At 40.7% G+C, this 23,560-nt stretch overlaps 1 protein-coding gene across 3 annotated transcripts in view; it reads left to right on the top strand.

The window, feature by feature from the left end:
* Nucleotides 1-1,923: 1,923 nt before the first annotated feature.
* ncapg2 (non-SMC condensin II complex, subunit G2) overlaps nt 1,924-23,560 on the top strand; it is a 70,827-nt gene continuing 49,190 nt past the window's right edge. Inside the window, exons 1-8 of one of the 3 annotated variants that reach the window (XM_052016341.1) lie at nt 1,924-2,016; nt 7,825-7,936; nt 9,910-10,098; nt 10,610-10,724; nt 15,336-15,493; nt 16,038-16,172; nt 18,342-18,436; nt 23,435-23,504. In XM_052016341.1, coding sequence (XP_051872301.1) covers nt 7,859-7,936; nt 9,910-10,098; nt 10,610-10,724; nt 15,336-15,493; nt 16,038-16,172; nt 18,342-18,436; nt 23,435-23,504 — 840 coding nt within the window. In that variant the 5' untranslated portion in view covers nt 1,924-2,016; nt 7,825-7,858. Of the gene's footprint in view, nt 2,158-7,824; nt 7,937-9,909; nt 10,099-10,609; nt 10,725-15,335; nt 15,494-16,037; nt 16,173-18,341; nt 18,437-23,434; nt 23,505-23,560 lie in introns of all 3 variants that reach the window. The other 2 variants (XM_052016342.1, XM_052016340.1) reach the window with 2 other exon arrangements.

The following is a 23,560-nucleotide window of genomic DNA, read 5'->3' as shown; positions in this document are numbered from 1 at the left end:
GATATGGGCCAAATGCAGGCAAATACACTAGCTTGAATACACATATTGCTTGACACGGGCGAGTTGGGCCAAAGGGCCAATGTTCATGCTGTTTAACTATTATCCCAGCATATCATAGCCATTTGAGCTAAAAAATGGAATTTGGAGCAAAAAACAATCTGCTGGAGGAACTCAGTAGGTCAGGTAGCATCTGTGGAGGCAAAGGGATGGTCGGTGTTTCGGTTCAAGACCCTGTATCAGGATTGAGAGTATAGTGGGAAGATAGCATTATTGCTGTTTCCTGGGTTCTTTTCAACCCTTCCTCTTCTCTACAACTTAGCACAGTTTTTGCACCACTTCTCATCTCCGGTGACTCTCTCCAGAGATGCAATACCACCTAAGTATTTCCAGTATCTTCTACATTCATTTGAGATTTCTAGCATCTGAACTTTTTTTGCTTTTAAAATCCCTACATTGTTTTCTTTTGTGCATCTCCAATTCCAGCCATTTAATCATCCTGGATTCAATCACATCAGCTGCTGGGTCCTCAAATCACACAGTAGACAGAAAAAGAGATTCAAAGACTCTCTTAGAACATCCCCGAAGGGTTTCAAGATTGACAAACACCACTGCGTAACGACAGGCACTGGATGTCCTGCTTGCGTACCTGCATACGTCAGGGGATGTCAGGGGTAAGTTTTTTGTTTACAGAGAGTGGTGGGTGCGTGGAACGCACTGCCAGCAGATGTTGTGGGGGCAGATACATTAGGGACATTTAACAGACTCGTAGACACATGAATGATAGAGAAATGGGGGGCTATGGGAGGGAGGGAGGGGTTAGATAGATCTTAGAGCAAGATAAAATGTCAGCACAACATTGTGGGCCGAAGGGCCTGTACTGTGCTGTAATGTTCTACGTTCATAAAAAGCACTGCTCACTCATGAAGAAGCTAGAATGGGGGAAGCAAAGAGGAAAAGAGAACCTCAAAAATTTCAATTAAGAGGAATAGATAGAGTGGACAGCTAGCGCCTCTTTCCCAGGGCACCAATGCTCAATACAAGAGGGCATGGCTTTAAGGTAATGGGTGGGAAGTTCAAGGGAGACATCAGAGGGAGGTTTTTCACCCAGAGAGTGGTTGATGCATGGAATGCACTGCCTGGGGTGGTGGTGGAGGCTGATACGTTGGTCAAGTTCAAGAGATTGTTAGATAAGCATATGGAGGATTTTAAGATAGAGGGATATGTGGGAGGAAGGGGTTAGATCGTTTTAGGTGTGGTTTGAAGGTCGGCACAACATGGTGGGTCGAAAGGCCTGTATTGTATTGTATTGTTCTATGGTTAAAAACCAAGAACCATTAATGCTACAGCATCCCTACACCTCTGTCACCCGTGTGAGAGGAACCTTCGAGCCCACGTTGGTCTTAATCAGCCATCTCTGTACACATCGCAGCATTATAGAGATGTCACGGTCTTTCTCCAGAACAAGTGACGAACAACCACCACCAAAGCGCCAAACTCTGTAAGTCCCTCCTTAGACCTCTGCAAAATCCTCCTTAAAACCTCCCAACTTCGCTCCGTTATCTCACAAGGCAGCTCGCTCTCAGGTGGAGGTGATGAGGCACCTAGGGAACATCTCTTGGCCTATCTGCCGACGAAACAGGCGCTACATAAACGTAACTAAATGCAACCACGTTGGTGAGCATCCCCACACCTCACGGCGTGCAGCTGCCTACCAGCATCTTCTCAAGGGACAGGCAATTTGATACTGTCTCGGTCGACGAAACTCATGTCCCTTGAATGGATATACATATATATATATGTATATTTATATAAAACTTTAAAAGGTTGTTGTTGTCGGAAGTCCGCTGCCCGGCGTCCGTTAGAAGCGGAAACGTCTCGCTGTCAGGAAGGCGCCAGGTTTGAACCCGCGCCTGCGCACTGGGCCTCGCCGGGAAAAGCGCGCGGATTTGTGTGGCGACCGGAGAAGGTTGTTGGTGAGGAAAAGGCAGTCGGGCTCTGCCGTGTCTTCGTCGCCAGGTAGGAGAACGAGAGAGGTGCTTGCACTGTGGTACGGAAGGTGTAAGAGTCGGTCCTGCTCCCTCCCCGAACTGTCACGGGGCAGAAGATCAGAGGGGGGATCTGCAAACTGCCCGCACCTTAATTAAAGCTGCAGCTGATGTGAGTTTTTATCCGCAATGTGTTTACTTTTAAATGTTGGGGACTGTGTGTGTGTCTGTTTGTAGATTTAAGTGGGTAGCTTTCCTGCTATCCGATCAAAACTCTTTCCATCTGTACTAAAGAACGCAAGTCGCTTCAGGATGGCACCGAGCACTTCACAGGTGAAGGAAGTGCGATCACTGTTGAAGTGATCAACAGAATGCAGGTCAGTTAGCGTTTGTAGAGAAAGCAACAGGTCGATAACCTACCATCGCAACTGCTCTGCGTTATCTTTGTTAACTCCTCTAGCACTTATCGTTTTAATTTCAGATTTCCAGTATCTATCCCCAAAGTTTTATGATTTTAGGGCATTGTTTAAGTAATATGGAAAAGTGTCAGCCAGTTTGTGTATAGCAAACGCCCACAAAGAGCTCTGAGATGGTAACCAAAGCTGTTTTGTTGATGTTGGTTGAGATATAGATATTGGCCTGGGCACTGGGTATGAATGCTCTGAAATCAAAGTGTAAAGGCGTGCAGAATTTAATCTGCAGCGACGTCCTGAGTGTCACTTTGATCATTTCATTACTTCCTCACATACTGTGCATCAGAATTGGAAGATTTATCCTTGAAGGTATTTGGGTAACTGTTGAACTGTATGGGTGCTCGATGTGATGAATTGATTTGAACAGGAAAAACATGTAGCCTTAGCTGTACTGTTTTATTTGATGGTAGGATGTTGGAGAGAACTGACCCTGTAACACATAACTTGATACATCTTGCCAACCAAGAGAAGATTTACTTGTGCCTGCTATCTCCTGTTAGCCAGCTTAATCTTCTAATGTTACCTTCTGCACCATGAGCTTTTATTTTCTGCAATAATCTTTGATAAGCACAGTATCAAATGCCTTCTGGAAATCTTAGTATGGTATATCCATTCGCTCTCCATTATCCACAGCATATGTTACTTCTTCAAAGAACTCCAATAGATTAGTTAAACTCGATTGCTTACTCCCAAAACCCTGTTACCATGAATTTTTCTAAGTGCCCTGCAATAATTAAACAAATTTCACAACTGTAAGTCAGTGATAATAAACCTGATTCTGATAACATTTCTTACAAATAGCTTTGGATGTTTTCCCAGTGCTTACTGGTTGGTACTTTCCTGTAAGCTGTCATCTTCCTTTGTTGAAGAAATATTCACTCGATATAGTGTAGTTTTGGAATTCTGTACCCAATGGGAGGCTATGGAAGCTCATTTTCTGAGTATTGAGGCCCCAGTTACACTCATTTGGCTCTGATTGAACAGTACAGCACAGGAACAGGCCCTTCAGCCCACGATGTTGGACCGAACTATTAAACTAGTATCTAAACACTTAACTAAACTAGTCCCTTCTGTCTACACAAGGTCAATATCCCTCCATTCTCGGCATATGAATATGCCTATCTAAGAGCTCTTAAATGCCTCTATTCTATTTGCCTCCTTACCTCCCCCAGCGATGCATTCCAGGCACCCACCACTCTCGTGTTTAAAAACAAAACTTTCATTGCACATCTCTTTTGAACTTTCCCCCCTCACCTTAAATGCATATGCTCTAGTATTAGACATTTTGACTCTGAGAAAAAGATACCAGCTGTCTACTCTATCAATGCCTGTCATTATGTTATAAACTTCTATTAGGTCTCCCCTCAGCCTCCGCCACTTCAGAGAAAACGACCCAAGTTTGTCCAACCTCTCCTTATAGCACATGCCCTCTAATCCAGGCATCATCCTGGTAAACCTCTTCTGCACCCTCTCCATAGGCTCCACATTCTTCCTATAATGGGGTGACCAGAACTGAATGCAATACTCCAGATGCGGCCGAACTAGAGTTTTATAAAGCTGCAACATAACTTCCTGACTCTTGAACTCAGTGCTTCGACTAATAAAGGCAAGCATGCCATGTGCCTTCTTTACCACCCTATCAATTTGTGCAGCCACTTTCAGGGAGCTATGGACTTGGACCCCAAGATCCCTCTGTACATCAGTGCTGTTAAGGGTCCTGCCATTAACTGTATACTGTCCTTTTACATTTGATCTCCCAGAGTGCAACACTTTGCATTTGGCCAGATTAAACTCCACCTGCCATTTCTCTGCCCATATCCGCAACTGATCTATATCCTGCTATATCCTTTGGCAGTTCTGTACACAATCCACAATGCCACTGATCTTTGTAGGCATGAGAGGCTGTAGATGCTGGAATCAGGAGCAACAAACAATCTGCTGGAAGAACTCAGCGGGTCGAGCAGCATCGGTGTATCTTTGTATCATGGGCAGGCCACGTCATTCACGTGCCCAACGTCAAACTCCCACAACTGTTCTGAGCCGCAAGATGACCAGAGATTACCAAGTGGACAGAGGAAATAATTCAAGGATGTTCTCATAGCCTCCTACAAGAGATACTACATCAATTGATGTTGGAATTGCTGACCCATATCTTTTCAAAATGGAGAAGGATTGTTGAGGATGATATGAACCTTGAGTCCATAATCCGGAGTAATTTAAAGCCTTGTGTGAATAGCTGAAGGAGTGTATTACCTCCCAAACTACCCATCAAGCACCTTTGAAACTGTCTATGAGTCCCTTAATAGCCTCATCAGTCACATTGGAAATCATTGAATTGAAGTCAAAGGAAGTCATCCCTAACCCCAAGTTGTTTGTTGATTGAGCTTTGTACTTGAATGTTACACGAGGCAATTGGGGAGTATTTTGCTGGTGACTGGACCAAAAATTGGTTCAGTAATGATTAATGGGTCTAAGGACTATAGTAACAGTAACACTTAATGCCACAACTGGGTCTGATGTCAGGGGATTTAAATGTCCACGTTCGAGATTGTCGCTGTAGCACCACTGTTGGTTGAGCTGAATGAATCATAACTGCCAGAGTAGGTCAATAGCAGAAGGTGAATGAACAAACAGGAGAGATAAACGTAGATGACATCCTCACCAATCTACCTGCTGCAGATACGTGACAGTGACTGTACGAGTGACAACTACACAAACCCCATCACCCCCCTGCACCAAGGACACCCTCTATCAAGTGTGAGATGTTGCCATCACAATGGCACAAATCAATGCAGATCTAGCACTTAGCTAAATATCTAGGAGATATTATTGGCCATCAGCAGCTGTTGAATTGTATTCCACCACAATCATCAAGCTGAAATATAAACAGAAAATGTAAGTATTTGACAAGTGGAATATGTAGAAAGGAAAACAGATGACTGCCATGTTTCAAGTAGATGCTTACCACCTCTCTAAGGGCAGTTAAGAATGAACTGCATTCACTGGTTATGATTGCCATCTGGCTCATGTTCTGTTGAATAGAATCGTAGAGTGAGTCCCATTTGCCAGGATTTGGCCAATAACCTCCTAAACCTTTCCTATCCATGTACTTGTCCAACAGTCTTTTAAAAGCTGTTGCTGTACCTGCCTCAACCACTTCCTCTGGCAGCTTATTCCACATAGATACCACATTTTGTGTAAAAAAAAACTTAAGTTCCTATTAAGTATTGCCCCTCTCACCTTAAATCTGCTGTCTAGTTCTTAATTCCCCAACCCTGGGAAAAAGGCTGTGCGCATTTACCCTGTCTATGCCCCTCATGATTTTATACACTTCTATGAGAGTACCTTTCAGTCACCTATGCTCCAAGGAATAAAGTCCTAGACGGTACAAACTCTCCATATAATTCAATCCCTGAAGAACTGGCAACATCCTTGTAAACCTTTTCTCCACTCTTTTCAGTTTAATAACATTTTTAACAAAAGAGCTGGTCATTGACTTCAGGAAAGGCGGTGGTATACATGCACCTGTCTACATCAATGGTGCTGAGGTTGAGAGCTTCAAGTTCTGAGGCTTGAACATCATCAATAGCCTGTACTGGTCCAACCACATAGATGCCATGGCCAAGAAAGCTCACCAGCACTTCTAGTTCCTCAGGAGGCTAAAGAAATTTGGCATGTCCCCTTACTCACCAACTTTTAACGATGCACCATAGAAGGCATCCTATCTGGATGCATCAAGGCTTGGTATGGCAACTGCTCTGCCCTGGACTGCAAGAAACTGCAGAGAGTTGTGGACACAGCTCAGCACATCGTGGAAACCAGCCTCCCCTCCATGGACTCCATGGTCTATACTTCTGGCTGCCTCGGTAAAGCCGCCAGCATAATCAAAGACCCCACCCACCTGGGTCATTCTCTCTTCTCCCCTCTCCCATCAGGAAGAAGATACAGGAGCCTGAGGGCACATACCACCAGGCTCAAGGACCGCTTCTATCCCACAGTGATAAGGCTATTGAACGGTTCCCTTATATAATGAGGTGGACTCTTGACCTCATAATCTACCTTGTTATGACCTTTCACCTTATTGTCTACCTGCAATGCATTTCCCTGTAGCTGTGACACTTGACTCTGTATTTTGTTATTGTTTTTACTCTGTACTACCTCAATGCACTGCCATGAATTGATCTGTACAAATGGTATTCAAGGCAAGCTTTTCACTGTACCTCAGTACAAGTGACAATAATAAACTAACACCAATCTTTCCTTTAGCAGTGCAACCAAAACTGAACACAGTTCTCCAAGCGTGGCTTCACCAGCGTCCTGTACAACTGCACCTTGACCTCCCAACTTTTATACTCAATGCCCTCACTTACGAAGGCCAGTGTGCCAGAAGCCTTCTTCACCACCCTGTCTCCCTGTGACTCCAATTTCAGTGAACCATGTACTTGTACTCCAATGTCCCTCTGTTCTACAACACTCCCCAGTGCCCTACTGTTCACTGTGGAAGTCCTACCTGGATTTGACTTTCCAAAATGCAACACCTTGCACTTAACCGAATTAAACTCCATTTGCTATTCCTTGGCCCACTTACTTAGTTGATCGAGATCCCCCTGTAACTTATGATAACCTTTTTCATTGTCTACTATACCACCTATTTTAGTGTCACCTGCAGACTTATTAACCATTCTTGTACATTCTTATCCAAATTGATGATATTGATGACAAACAGCAATGGACCAGCACCAACCCCTGAGGCACACTACTAGTCGTGGGCCTCCAGTCTGAGAAACAACCTCTTACCATCACCCTCTGCTTTCTACCATCGCTAATTGTGTATCCAATTAGCCAACTCTCCATGGATTCCTGAATGTAGAAACTTGCGGGATCAAAAATGACCAGTGGAACCCAAGTACCATTGAAATGGCATAGGCCAAGTCAGACCAATTATACCCTCAGTGATATTTGCATAATCAGCCCATCTCATGGAGTCAGCATCCCCATGTGAATGTAACACCTAAATTTTCTCTGTTGCCATATTTAGTTTGGTATCAAGAAATGAATATGTTGAAACATTTTGTGTAGTGTTGACAAGGTTAAAGTCGTTCTGTAAACTTCTTCACTAACCTTGTGTCTTTTCACCAATCATATCCCCTTGCTTGGCTGTTGTTTTATACTCTGGTAGCACAGAATTTTGGTGCATCATTTAAACTTAACTAAATTTACTTGCCTTGCAACTATCGATGTGAATGAGAAGTGAGGCCGTGTTGCGGTATTTGATTTCTTTTTTCCCCAGTGAGCAATCAAGTTTAAATTGTTTATTAAGTATCTTAATTATTCCTTCATAACCTACATATTTTCATTTTTCTCAGAATCCATTTTGATTGATGCAGAGAAGTGGGCATCATGTCCAAGCGTGAATCCTTTTTGCAATCCGTGTGCAAAGATTCTGTGAAGGAATTCCTGAATTTTATTCTGCTCCATGTAAGGATGTTTTTGGTGCAGTTTATCTAGCTTTGTAAAGGTGGTTGCTGGTGCATGTAGCCTTGTAGAAAAAACTATTAAGCATGCCTCTAGGATGATTATTTTGCTGCATCCTAGAGCTATTTATTATTACATTGCTCTGCTTCTTTCGAAAGTACAATGGTCTCTGCCTTGTTCAGAGTTCAACAGCTCTCTGCTTAGAGGATTACCTATAAAAGCTCACTTTTCAATCAAATTTTAAATTAAAAGTATCACCAAAGAATGCCCAGAACCATAGACTTTATACCAAGTTCTCTTTTCTAACCATCTTGCTTTTTATTTACCACGTATTGCATTATTGTTGATTTTGTGACTATCCATTTTGACTATCTAGTAACCCTGCTGGAATTTAGGAACAACAATATATAAGACTGGAAAAGGTTCTGTAGGCCTTCCAGTCATACCTGTTTTTGACTTAAAGAGAAATATATCTTAGAAGTTTAGTTGTGAAACTTGTACAATTATTCTTGGTTCTGGCAAACTTCAGATGAAGTCAAGAATTCTCTTGGATCATTATGATTTAAAGATAAAGCACTGAAGATGGCTATCTGGGCCTTTACCTGTGCTGGCTCTTTGATAGAACTATCCAACTAGTGCTACTTCCCTGTTGTATCACTGTAACAGTACAAATATTTCTGCTAAAAATATCCAATTCTCTTTTGGAAGTTATCATTAAATCTGCATTGGTCTCTCCTCCAGGCAATGCACTCCAGCTCTCATCATAACTCACCTCGTATATTTCTTTCTTCACATTTTCTTGTCTTGTTCTAAAACCTAAAGTTCCATTTCAGAAAATGGCTGTAATCTGTTGTAATTTTTTTTTCCCTAATTGTCATTTTTACTATTATACTGATGGAAATTGAGATTTTAACTGTTTTATCCAATTAACAATGTGAAGATCCTATCCATTAATAAATAGGTTCCAGTATAATGATTGACTGGCTAGACCACACATTGAGTTCTGCTCCCTCAGCTATTCAAATGCTGGAGGCAGCTCAAAGAGCCCCTAATTGACCTTGGTTTCAGGTGTGTAAGCGAAGACTAGAGAAATCTATAGAATGTAGTGGTTAGTAAATCTAGAAAATGGCTTGGAACCAAACTGTTAGAATAGAACAAAAAAAAAATTGGATTCAAAAGTAAATTCATGATTGGTATCATTAAATTTATCCATATGATATGGCAATCACATTGAATGGATAGAAAATTGGAGGCAAAACCCAGAAATCATTTTGATGCTGAAATGGGGGAAATGTTAAGGCCCGTCAAGATGTGTGGGCTGTATGTTCATTTACATTCAAATTTAGTTAATGGCAAATTTTATTTGTATTTGATTTAAAGACTGGCAGATATTGATCAAGCTCTACATGTCCACCTAGTTCACCCTCTTATTTGGAGAGACTGAGATTTGGTTGGGCACAGAAAGTATTACTACAGTTTTCTAAATGTTGTTATGAGGAGCTCCTGATGTCTACTGCCTACTTATGGAGTGTTTAGAGGGATTAAGATGATCCTGGTAAAATGCATGAAGGTGGAAGTTCAGAACCAAGACAGAATTTTGTGACAGACCTGATTATTTTGATTTAAAAACAGAAAATGCTGGAAAAACTCAGCAGATAACATCTGTAGAAAGAGAAATAGTTAACACTTTGGGTTGAAAACATTTTCTTCTGAACTGAGAAAGAGAGAAAGTTAGTCCAGGTAGCAAAGAAGGTGGGGGAGGGCAATGGGTGGAACAAAGAGAATAATTATTTTAATTTATTATTTGGAAAATTAGGAAACTTCTGAGAGAATGTTAAATTCATGTCAGCCAAACTAACTTTACCCATGTTTGTTTCCTGGTACATGGTGAAAGGTTTCCATTGGTTTAAGATGTTGACTAACCCAACACAAAAATAGCATGTATTTGATTTCAGTTTAATGTTTCCTCCCTTTAGAAAAATAATTCAGATCCATTTGATCTGAATGAGTTGCTGCAGGAGTTCCCACGGAAGCAGAAAGTACTTTTGTGGAAGCAACTGAAGACTCTCTTGTCCGATGTTCTGTTAGCCAATCCTGTGGAGAATTGGCAGAAATATGATGAAGACAGTGATGATGAAATGGAAGTGGAGGGTGCACTAGATTTGGTAAGGAGATATGGTGATGTATATTTTGCATCTTAGTTAAGGCACCACAGATACATTTTCTATTTATTCCAGCCTCCACTAATTCATTTATTGTAATGATTCTTGTCTAGTGATCATAGGTATTGTTTTGGGTAGATTTTGAAATGTTCCTATGTCTTCACGGAAGGTGATGATTTTCCCAGAGAGTCTACCCAGATTTTCTCACCTCCCCACAATCTTATTACTGAAATTACATTCACCATGAGGAGTACTGCAGATGGACATTATGCAATGCTAATATGCTGCCTCATTTAAATTTCTAAACTCCATTGCCTCACTGGAACACTTCTGTTTAGCGATATGAATGACTAATTGTACTTGATTTAAAAAAAAGTTTTTTTTTATACTTTTTTTCCCAGAAATTCAAAAGATTTGATACATTTTTAAGGGCTTTAAATGTTAATGAAATTCAATTACATGTTGATTTTTTTAAAAAAAGTTTAAAATTAAAACTCTTGTTTTTGTTCTTCAGAAGGAAAGTCTGTCTGTGATTAGTGGTATAACTGAAGTGGTTGCTGCCTCCGTAGCTGTAATTGATGAGAATGTTGTTTACAGTGACCTGCTGGAAATTGCCATAATTTTGAATGGTAAATATTTTTGGGTAATATTTCAGCCTTGATATCTAAATTATTCAGGAGCTTGGATTTCTGTTATGTCTTTAGTGAAGTTAAAAGGTGATTCATAGGTATAAATAGAATTTGGATGTCTTAGATGACGTATAACGTAGTTCTTTCTAAGAAGCCATATTTAATGCCTTTGTGATGAATGCTAGTAATCTTATAAAGAGGTTCACGTGGATTCGAGATTGACTTTTAGTCTGAGAACTGGCGCTCGCAATCAACCAGATGGTTTCATCAGTAGCATATTGCCATGACAAGTTAGGAGTCAACCTCTCAGATATTTCCTTTGTTCTATTCAAGCCTCCTCCACCCTCTCTGCAACTTTTACCAACATATTCTCTTTCCCAGTTTTGATGAAGGGTCTATAACCGCAAACATTAATTGTTTATTTTTCCACCGATGCTGCATAACCTGCTGAGGGCTTCCAGTATTTTGTGTTTACTTTTCAGACTTTCAGTATCTGCAGTTTTGTTTTATTTTCACTTCCCTTGAAATTTGGAATTATTTAGATTATGTAGATCAATTTGAGGTTTTTGATGTAAATAGAATATAGAACAGTACAGCACAGGACAGGCCCACGATGTTGTGCCGAACTAATTAAGTTAATGACACCTAATCCCTGCTTGCACATGATCCAATATCCATTTTCTGCATATTCATGTGCTTAAGAGCCTCTCAAACGCCTCTATTGTATCTGTCTCCCACCACTACCCCTGGCAGTGCATTCTAGGCACCCAACACTATGCGTGTAAAACAAAATCATCTTGCCCGCACATCTTTGAACTTCACCCTCTAACCTAAATGCATGCCCTCTTGTATTAGACATTTTGACCTTGGGGTGGGGGGGGGAAGGGGAAGAAGATAGTGGCTGTCTATCTATGCCTCTCATAATTTTATAAACTTTATTCTTCAATAAAGAATTGAGTTTAGTCCATTTAGATAGGATATTAAGTTAGATAAGACCAAGGATCATGTATATTAAACAAAGTATAGTTTAAAAATAGAAGTATAAAATGCAGCAAGCATTCAGCAGGCTAGGCAGCATCTGTCGAGAGAGAAATAGAACTGACATCGCAAGTTAGCGACCCTTTATTGGAATTACAAAGAAAGCTTATTGATCCAGGACATTAATTGTTTCTCCATCCATGGATGATGGCTGGATTGCTGAGTGTTTACAGCACTTGCTGGAAATCTGGAAAAACAGTATCTGCAGGTTTTTATTTCAGTTACTAGAGGTTAGATATTAGCAATTCTTTTTCACAGATTATTAAATCCAGTCTCACCATGCAAGCCAACAAATGGTACAGTGGTCAAAAAGTAGTCGATTTCTGTGCTGTTCAACTCTGATTAACTCTTTAGGAACCCTTCCAATGCTTGAATACTTGCAGTACTTGCCTTTGGGTCTAGGGATTTTTCACTTGTGCCTCTCTCAGGGAGCTTGCATGACTGCTGCTGAGGGGAAAAAGTGTGACCTAAGAAAATTGTTTTTATTGCACCTAGTGATGGGACAGTTTTGAATGTGAATAATCAATTGCCTTGTTTGATTTTGTTTCTTCATATGTTATAACCTTAATTATTTCTGAGCCTGGCTCAATCCTGGGCCATGGGATCAGTGTGATTTTTTTTCTTTTAAATGCTAACTTTGGAGAAAAATGGACTTTGGAGATGGCACTCCTTCATTTGCATCATGAAAATGTCAACTGACTGAAGTTCTGGTATGCAGCTCCAGGTGAATGCTATTGTAACACTTGACCCTTCCTGTGAATGGTCTCATTTCTTCATCTTGGAAAAGTAGACATTTTTACATATGCTGCAGTACATAAAATTACTGCAACATAAGAACATTATTAATTGTGCAACATAACTTGCTTTAAAATAGAATCTTTTTAATAAGATATAGACAAGTTGTAGAATAAAAATGTCATTTTGTGTGTATGTTTCACTATACCATGTGAAACCAGTAGTTCATACTCTCAATTCACTGCAAGAAATCTTTGAGAATTTATTTATTGCTGGTTGCCATTGTGGAGTTTATGGATGTGGCATGGTCCCATTTTCTTCTATGGAGTATGAAATCTTTAATCCATTTGTTGTCGTGGAAGTTTGTGCAAACTCAGAGACAATATTACACTGGGTTGGATCCCATAACTGCTGGCTACCTGCAGTGAGCTGCTGTTTGGATGGCGATGCATCTGACCTCCAGCTTCACTGCTAAATTAGTCGTGCTTATGTAATGTTCCAACCTGAAGGGGCAGATACACTATACCTGGCCTCTTAGCTTTACATAAGACATGGCTATTGTATTTAGCATTAATCTTCCTTAAGAAGTTTTTAAATTTAAAAAAATTAATATTAACATTTTTAATTAATTTACATGAAGTACAGTTTTCAAATTTATTTTAATTTTTACTTGGATGTATTTGCACTGTATCTAAATGATCATTGAAGTCATTTTGAAGCAGTGGGGGGAAAACCAACCTACTGCACAAGCTGTGGTAGCAAGGCCTCCATATTATTGGGGCCACAGAAATCGTGGGCTGGGTTGAGCATAATTCTGCCCATTGTCTATTTGTGGAGGGCCAGTGTTAAATTTACTTGGGTAATTTTTAAAGTATGTATTCATTTCATACTTAATTGGATACACAACTTACTGTGAGTTCACATACAGAAGCTGTTAATGATTGTATTTCCGATTTAATGATTCCTATTTAATTTTCACTTGTCTTTGAATGGTATTCTTGGGTTCTTATGTGAAAGAAATTATTCTTAGTCATTTCCAGTTCATGCCTCATTATTATTAGTACAGTCATACATAGCTTAGGCTTTTCCGAGTACACTATGAGATTGTATCATTTATACACCACCCACAAAAAAATCCCTCTTCTACGTCATTACTCCACATCACAAACACCAATTTTACTAAGCCAGTCATTGACCGATGACCAAATCCTAACAACTAATTACAGTGAACGTGAGGACACAACATTTCTGCATGCTCGGGTTTTGATCCCTGAACTCTTTGCAGGAGTTGTTTGATGATTGGATGTCTCTCTGCTGCTCTAACGTCAATAGCTTTATTCCTGGTGACTGAAAATCTGTAGTGAGCATCTACCACACACACAAAAAGGAAACCATTCCAAGTAGACTAATGTCAGTTTTATTTCGAGTCTGAAGTTTCTCACTTTGTTTGTGACGGTGACCTAACCTCCATCTGTGTCCACAACGCTTGTTTCCTACAGCTCTATTACAACTTTCATAAATCCAACTAATAGAAAAGACTTCACCTAAAACTTGGGATTGGCAGCCTGTGGCTCCAGAGCCATATGCTACTTTTTAAGAACTTATGCACAGTTCCCAACCCAGCCCTTGTTGTAACCTAAAATTCAGGTTAGAGTCATAGAGACATTCAGCACAGCAATGGGTCCTTCAGACCAGAATCTGTGCTGACCATCAACCATCCATTTAAACTAATTTTGCATTAATCCCTTTTTTCTATTTTCCAAGCGTTCTCATCAACTCCCCCAGATTCTACCATTTACCTACACCTTAGGGGTAATTAACCAACCCAGATGTTTTTGGAATGTGGGAGGAAACCAGAGCATCTGGAGGAAACACACGAGCCATCAGAAGGAGAATGAGTAAACTCCACGCAGACAGCAACCAAGGTCAGGATCGAGCACTGGTCTCTGGCACTGTGAGACAGCAGCTCTACTACCTGAGCCACTGCTATCTGGCTAGTTCTGTCTAGTTTGACTGTTCATCCTCCTAGCATCCCTAGCTGAAAGCTTGCTTACAGTTCTCTGGGGTCCCCATGACAGCCAAACTACTTACAGTAAGTTCAGTAATATAATTGGGTATGAAAGCATGGGGACTCGGGGAATGCTGTGCTGCAGACTGGATTTAGGATTTGACTCTCTGCCTCATGTCCACTTGGGTCCAATCTGGCCTTAATCCAGGGAACTAGGGATGATATACCTAAGAATCAGAGACATGTGGACCATGTCAGGCCTTGATTCCAGATCCAGGTGCACTGTATTGTTCAGCACAGGTCTGTGCCCGATAACAATGTGGTTCAGAGCTGGTGGGCACGTGTACCTGATTGGTACTGTTACAGCTAGATTACTGATGAACAAAAGTCTGTCAATGTATAAAATTTATATACAGTACAGGTGGACATCTCTGTCACAGTATAAAACTGGGGTACACTACTTGTACACACTATATGTTTCTTGCCAGTTCACAATGCATTTTCATTGAGCTATTTTAAAGAGGTGCTTCAGACATGGGGTGGGGGGGTTCGAATCTTTGAATTTCAGGCAGCAGCTCTACTAGCTGTGCAGTTGTACAGCCCTAATCTTGCCTGTGAACGTCTAAGGATGTTGTATGATTTGACCAAGAAAATTTAGTTTCGTGAATAAATACGATTTCATTTGAAATTCTATGTGATAGGATATTAAAGATCAGCAATAATAGAACCAAATTATTATTTCTATCTTCCCAATACTTTGAAAGGGTGGCTAGAACCAAGACACCACCAGTAGATCTAAAATCTTTTGATGTCTGTTTAATTTTTTTTAGGCATTATGCCAGTATTGCCTACGTGTCAAGGAGTGCTGAAAATTACAATCCAACGTCTGTTTGAGGCTTGGTGGGACAAAGGATTGGAAGGGAAAGAAGAACTGGGGAAAACAGCCTTCATTATGTTATTGGAGAAAAGCTTAATGGCAAAATTCTCTGTATGTTAATATTTATTGTTCAGAAGATTAATTTTGCTGAATGTTAATGTATACCATCCAATCTTATCAGATAGTTCTCATGAGGGAGAAAAGAAGTCATCACATGGCTCCCCATCTCTCTCGCTGTGATTGTTTCTCCTTTCTCTGCTTGATTCTGACAGATTGTTTAATTTATCTTATTCTTTCAGCAAATTTCTTTTCTTTTTCATAACTGACTCTTCATTATTCCCAAATGTTTTTATTCAAGTGCTGCACTTATTTTCTCACATGTTTCTGTTCTATACTTCGGTTGTTGGACTCTTTGTCCTCAATCCCTGATTTCATTTGCTTGTTCTCGATTGTGTTTTATTGGTACACAAATACTATGACTCATAAAATGTGGGTTTGTGAGCTTGTGCCTGTGCCTTGATATACCAACATTTTCAGTATGTATTCCCTTTGTTCGTTACATAAAAAGTTACAAATTTTCTCTTCATTATTATTTTGTGGTTCTTAGATGCCAGTAAAGTAAATGTTGCTTTCTTTTCCATTTTGTAATGCACAGAATGCCGACATAGTTCGACTATGGCAGTTCCATCAAGCTTTGGAAAACTTTGATTTTAATTCTGAAGCCAGTAATGAAGTGAAAGATGTTTTGCTTCAGTGCTTCATGAGTATTGCCCATATAAAAAAAGAAGAGGTAAGTGAAGAAAACAATATTACATGATTTCATGTTGCGTCAAGTCAAAAAAACATTGTCTGGCTGCATTTCCAAAAAAGCAATAAAGATTTTGCATTCTGCTTATTGTTCAGTAAGGTCATAAAAAGTTTGATTTATTTTTACAACAACAGAACATATGCCACAGCAGGATTGATCAACAATTGTCTGACTGATGCCTGATCTCGTGTTGCAGCAGATTCTTGAACTTGGGTGTTCTGTTTTGGGTTGTCCATGACTACTCCTTCATGGACATTTTGTGTACTGCATCTGTGTCAGGGAATGAAGGCTCTAGAAATCTTTAGCTGATATGAAGGATTAACTCATTTGCCCTTTGATGGTATTTTCTTCTTCCAGAGTCCTATTACCCACCTTTAGACGGCCTTTTCCTCTTGAAAAATTAATGCTTTTCTTAACATCCACTCTTCTTCCTCCTTCCCTTGCACTCTGTATCTTCACCGGCTTTTCTCCTCATGTAATGTTGGCATCCCTTCTTCCTCATTCATATTGTTCAGTAATCTTCTTCAGTTCAGCCATTGAGCTAGCTAATTTTCATCAGTGATGCTGGGGCTGAAAGAACATCACTACAAGGTATGCAACAACGTTCAGTTGCTACCGTCAGCATTAAGATGGAGGAGCTATTTAGCAGTAGTGAAGGGGCTAGACTTTTTATTTATTATAGACATTATTTCTAAATGTCCCTAAATTATGCAAGTTATTAATTTTTGAATGTAAATGTAGTAGAACATTCCAGAGGAAGAACTGAGAGTACTGGATGAACAGAATGCTTGACGAAACTTTTCAGGGCTAGGTCCCTTTCTTTAGTTATTTTCAGAAGAAAAAAAATTAAACCATGTTTCTTTCTTCATTAGTTTGATTGTTTTTGAATACTGACTATACTAAATTGACACTTCTATTTTTGCTATGTGTTACTCTGCCGTGCAATTGCCAAGGTGATAAGAGACTATGGAACAATTTGTTACTCATCTCATTGAGGAGTAAGACTGAAGGAGTAACTTATACCACTGAACTGGTTTACAGTACGTGAGCATGTAGCATCAGTAGGCATTGCCCATCCCAAATTTGTTTCGAGTAAAACCATTGCTATCGATTCTTTCCTGTGCAATATGGGTTGGTGTGTTGAATACCCAATAAACTCTCACATCTCCTTATGACATAAGAAGCCCATTAAATCTATCAAGTTTATCCTAGCTCTCAGACCAATGTGATCAATCCCATTCCCCCAAGTATTCCTGTGTAATGTGTTCCTTTGTGGCCACTGCCAACTGACATATTCAATGATGCAGGAGTACGTACTGAGGGTGCACTAAAGCTTGGTGCAGCCACCTCAAAGACTTTGTGGGAAGGACTACAGTCCTGCCCCCATTAGACCACAAGGGGCTGGGTCCTGTGTAACAGCTTCATAAACACTTCATGTTTAAAGACATGAGTGACATTGATACCTTAAAAGAGAATGTATTAATTTGGTGGTATAATGAATGTAAAGAAAAATGTGGACCAATTGTATTTCCTGTATAAATTTTAATGAATAAAGTATATTTTTGAAATTAAGAAGAAATTAAAGCATTAACACTTGCATACAAGTACTTAAATTGTATGGAGCATATATATGGCCACAAACTAAAAGAAAGTTGTAGGAAAAGGCAAGGTCTTGTACTTGAAATAGTGAGTGAAAAGTCTTGGAACTATTTTTTACTTTCATTGTAATATGATGCATTCCTCCCTACTGATTCTACCATGATGCTCAGATTTTATTTTTTTCAGCAGAGTTGGGCATAAAGTGAGTTCATCTTTCACAGAATAGCTTTGGCAATATAAAATTGATCCTTTCTCCTTCAAAAGTATGGGCAGTATTTCTATGGTAAACTTAAACTCTGTTTTACCTTTTCACACTGTTTAGTAACAAGTGGTACTTAGAGTTGAATTTAAAAAAAATTGTAAATGGCAACATTTGCAATTAAGTAGTGGGAAAGACATTAAAGTGAAGTAAAATGAACAGGGTTTAAAATGTACATCTTTTCACACAAAAGTAATGTGCTTAAGCAATGCTTTGCTTTTGGAGTTGCACTCAAATGTAACATAGGTATGGAGTACAATGGCTTTAGTTCTGAAACTTTTTTTCCTCTTTAGGGAAGGCGTTTTCTAAGTTTTTTGTTCAGCTGGGATGTGGAATTCATCAAAATGATCCATGGGACCATTAAGAACCAGTTATGTTTCTTTCCTAAGTACGTACATATTATTTGGGGAATGGACATGGCATGCAAGTGAATTCATTGATTTATTCAGTAATTTATACTAAGTTTTTAGAACTTGATGTCATAAATTCTGCATCATAGTAGGTATTCCAGGGTTTCTTTCAGTTATGATTACCATATGTTTTTATCTGTGTGAAGTTAGCAACAGTGATCACATCTGCATTTTAGGAAAGAACTGGTTGGTACAGTGGAAAGAGATGCTGCAACTATTGTCACTTGCCTTTGACTATTATTTAAACTTTAATTACACTGAAGAAAAATGCCATATGGTGTACCCCCTCGTTACAGATGTTGGGGTAATGGAAATTCAACCTTGTGGAATACCCAAGTACCAAAAAAGTTGAGATAAGAGTGAATTTTTATTCCTTATGGAGTTTGAGAGAAAAATAACAATGTGAAAGGAACAATGGGTTTTCAATTTTTTTTAAGGGTTTATGTTACGAAAAATCACTATGGATGATTTTCTAGGAATGTGACACCTTAATGAGACTGTACTATACTCTTCGGTCCATTGAACTCCTACATGATTATGTCCCTTTTGAAGCAGCTGTTGTGCATCCCCGTCTCTGCCAATTAGATTGTGCACCTGGAAGGCACACACATGATAGCTTTTACATAGAACATAACAGCACAGTACAGGCCCTTCAGCCCACAATGTTGTGCTGAACTTTTAACCTACTAAGGTCAATCTAACCATTCCCTCCCACATACCACTCCATTTTTCCATCATCCATGTGCCTATCTAAGAGTTTCTTAAATGTCCCTAATGTATCTGCCTCTACAAGCACCCCTGGCAGCGTGACCACTCCCTGTAAAAATAAAACTTACCTGATATCCCCCTGTACTTTCTTCCAATCACCTTAAAATTATGCCCTCTTGTGTTTGCCATTTCTGTCCTGGGATAAGTCTCTGGCTGTCCACTCGATCTATGCCTCTTATCTTGCACACCTCTATCAGGTCACCTCTCATTCTCCTTCACTCCATAGAGGAAAGCCATAGCTTGTGCAACGTATCCTCATAAGATATGCTCTCCAATCCAGGTAGCATCCTGGTAAATCTCCTCTGCACCCTCTCTAAAGCTTCCACATCCTTCCTAGAATGAGGCAACCAGAACTGAACACAATTTTCTAAGTGTGGTCTAACCCAGGTTTTATAGAGCTGCAACATTACCTTGCGGCTCTTGAACTCAATACCCCAACTAATGTAGGCCAGCACGCCATACACTTTCTTATCAACCCTGTGAACTTGTGTGGCAACTTTGAGTGATCTATGGATTTGGACCCCAAGATCCTTCTGTTTCTCCACATTGCTAAGAATCCTGCCATTAACCCTGTATTCTGCCTTCAAATTCGACCTTCCAAAGCGAATCACTTCATGCTTTTCCAGGTTGAACTCCATCTGCCATTTCTCAGCCCAGCTTTGCATCCTATCAATGTCCTATTGTAACCCTTGACAACACCACAGACCTTTTATTCCATCTGCAACCTTACAAACCCACCCTTCACTTCCTCATCCAAGTCATTTATAAAAATCACAAAGAGCAGGGATCCCAGAACAGATCCCTGCAGAACACCACTGGTCACCAACCTCCAGGCAAAATATGCTCCATCTACAACCACCCTCTGCCTTCTATGGGCAAACCTATTCCAAATCCATACAGCCAAGTTTCCCTGGATCCCATGCTTCCAGACCTTCTGAATGAGCCTATCATGGGGAACCTTAAGGAACACCTTAGTAAAGTCCATATACACCACATGCACTGCTCTACCCTCAGAGTCTTTCGTCACATTCTCAAAGAATTCAATCAGGCTCATGAGGCATGACCTGCCCCTCACAAAGTCATGCTGACTATCCATGATCAGACTATGCTTCTCCAAATGCTCAAATCCTGACCCTAAGAATCTTTTCCAATAATTTTCCCACCACTGAAGTAAGACTCACTGCTCTATAATTCCCAGGGTTATCCCTACTCCCTTTCTTGAATAAAGGAATAACATTTGCCACCCTCCAATCATCTGGTACTACTGTGGCCAGTGAGGACACAAGGGCTCGGAAATCTCTTCCCTCGCTTCCTGTAGTATCCTGGAATATATCCCATCCAGACCCAGGGACTTACCTATCCAAATGTTTTTCAAAAGTTCCAGCACATCCTCCTTAACATCAAGATGTCCTAGCATATCAGCCTGTTATATGCCATCTCTCACTGGTGAATACTGAAACAATTCATTAAGGACCTCCCCTATCCCCTCTGACTCCAGGCATGTTTCTGCCTCTATCCCTAATCAGTCCTACCTTCATTCTAGTCATCCTCCTGTTCTTCACATACAAGTAGCTTGCCTTGGGGGTTTTCCTTAATCCTACTCACCAAGGCCTTCTCATGCCCTCTTCTAGCTCTCCTAAGTCCATTCTTAAGCTCCCTCCTGGCTACCTTGCAACTCTGTAGAGCCCTGTCTGATCCTTGCTTTCTGAACCTTAAGCAAGCTTTTCTTCCTCTTGAAGAGATATTCCACATCTCTTGTCAACCATGGTTCCTTCACCCTACCATCCTTTTCCTGCTTCAATGGGACAAACCAATCCAGAACCCTATGCAAAGTGATCTTCAAACAACCTCCTCATTTCCATTGTGCATTTCCCCGAGTACATCTGCTCCCAATTTAAACACCTAAGTTCCTTCCTAATAGCAGCATAATTCCCCCTCCCCCAATTAAATACTTTCCATAGAACACTACAGCACAGAAAACAGGCCATTCAGCACTTCTAGTCTGTGCCGAAACTTTATTCCACTAGTCCCATTGACCTGCACCCAGTCCATAGCCCTCCAGACCTCTCCCATCTATGTATTTATCCAATTTATTCTTAAGAGTGAGCCCACATTTACCACATCAGATGGCAGCTCGTTCCATACTCCCACCACTGAGTGAAGAAGTTCCCACTAAACCTTTCACCCTAAAGCCATGTCCTCTTGTACTTATCTCTCCTAATCTAGGTAGAAAGAGCCTACTTGCACTTACTCTGTCTATACCCCTCAATTTTGTAAACTTCTATCTGACCTCCACCCACAGACTCAGACAATCCTTCCAGGATGTCTTGCCTTTCTGCAGCTGTAATACTATCCCTGATTAGCAATGTACTCCCCCACCTCTTTTACCTCCTTCCCTGTCCTTTTTGAAACATCTAAACCCAGAACATCAAGCAGCCATTCCTGCCCTTGTGACAGCCAAGTCTCTAATGGCCACAACGTCACAGTTCCATGTACTGACCTATGCTCTAAGTTCACCACCCTTGTTCCTGATACTTCCTGCATTAAAATAGACACTTCAGCCCATCCAAATGACTGCAATTTTGCCCTATCAACTGCCTATCCTTCTTCAGTCTCTCTATACACTGCATCAACCTGTAAACCAACTGCACCATCCTCTGACTCATCACTCTGGTTCCCATCCCCCTGCAAAACTAGTCTAAACCCTCTGTAATAGCTCTGGCAAACCTGCCCACAAGGACATTGATTCCCCCTCCAGTTCCAGTGTAACCTGTCCCTTTTGTACAGGTCATACCTTCCCCAGAAGAGATCCCAGTGATCCACAAATCTGAAACCTTGCCCCTGCACTAATTTCTCAGCCACACATTCATCTGGTAAATCAACCTATTCTTACCCTCACCGGCATGTTGCACAGGCAGCAATCCAGAGATTTCTACCCTCTAGGTCCTGCTTTTTAGCTTCCTAACTCGTTCACCATATTCACTTTTCAGGACCTCATCCTTGCTACCTACATTGTTGGTACTGATGTGTACCACAACTTCTGGCTGCTCACCCTCCCCCTTTAGAATGCTATGGGCCCAATCTGAGATGTCCCTGACCCTGGAAGGCAACATACCATCTGGGAGTCTCTTTCACATCCACAGAATCTTCTGTTTGCTCCCCTAACTATGAAGTCCCTTTATCACTATTGCTCTCCTCTTCTCCCCTCCCTTCCTGAGCCACAGAGCCAGACTCAGTGCCAGCAACCTGACCACTGCAGCTTTCCCCTAGTAGGTCCCGTCCCCCAACAATATCCAAAGCAGTATACCTGTTATTGAGGGGAACGGCCACAGGAGTACTCTGCACTATCTGCCTATTCCCTTCCCCTCTCCTGATAGTCACTCAGCTACCTGCCTCCTGCAATTTGTGTGGCTACATCTCTGCAGCTTTAATCTCTCACCTTCTCATTCTCCCATATGAACCAAAGGTCATTCAGCTGCAGCTCCAGTTCCCTAACACTGTCTGTAAGGAGCTGCAGCTGGATGCACCACCCACAGAAGTAGCTATCAGGGAGACTTCAGATCTCTCACATCTGGCAGGAAGGACACACCACTGACCCTGGATCCATTATTACTACTTTAGCTAGGCACTAACAGACAGAGAAAGAAACTTAACTTAGCCACTCCTCGCCAAAGCCTCAGCTCCCCCCACTCTAACACTGGTCCACTCCAACAATGGCTGCTCCGCTTGACCCTACCTTTTTGTTGGTTGTTGCCAATTGGCTAATTTCCCATTCAATTATCACCTAACAATTCACAGCTGTGCCTCTTATATTGTCTGGAAATACCTGGAAAAGAACTGGGTCCCAACACTCACCTCTTTATATGGCTCCCACTTCTCGGTCCAAGCGAGAATGTTAAGTTTTGGTTTTGCTTTCATTTATGTTTCTGCGCAGAGTTTTCTTTAACCACGATGCTGCACTTTTGCAAAAATGGTATATCAGGCATTCAGAGTTTGTAGTGCATGCCAGATGTGCCATGTGATTTTACAAAGCTCCATATTGAAATTACTACGCACTGAACTAGGGTGTATAACACTTAATAAAATTCTTAATAAGTGTCACTAAATTGGGGCAAAGTCATTTATAATCGCATCATATTTGCAGCATTTTTCATGTTGCCGTGTATAACTTGAAGTGGTTAAGATTCTGATTTCATGTTTCCCTCAAGGTCCATAATGCCCTTTGTCGCTGAAGTATATTTTAGAGCTTGGAAGAAGGCATCTGGATTGTTTCTGGAGGTTAGTGTTAATGACTAGAAGATATCACTCTCTTGTTAGTCCTAAGGGTCACATTC

This window comes from Pristis pectinata, chromosome 5, assembly GCF_009764475.1.
Source record: "Pristis pectinata isolate sPriPec2 chromosome 5, sPriPec2.1.pri, whole genome shotgun sequence".
NCBI classification, from domain to species: Eukaryota; Metazoa; Chordata; class Chondrichthyes; order Rhinopristiformes; family Pristidae; genus Pristis; species Pristis pectinata.
This window is presented reverse-complemented; position numbering and strand designations above follow the sequence as displayed.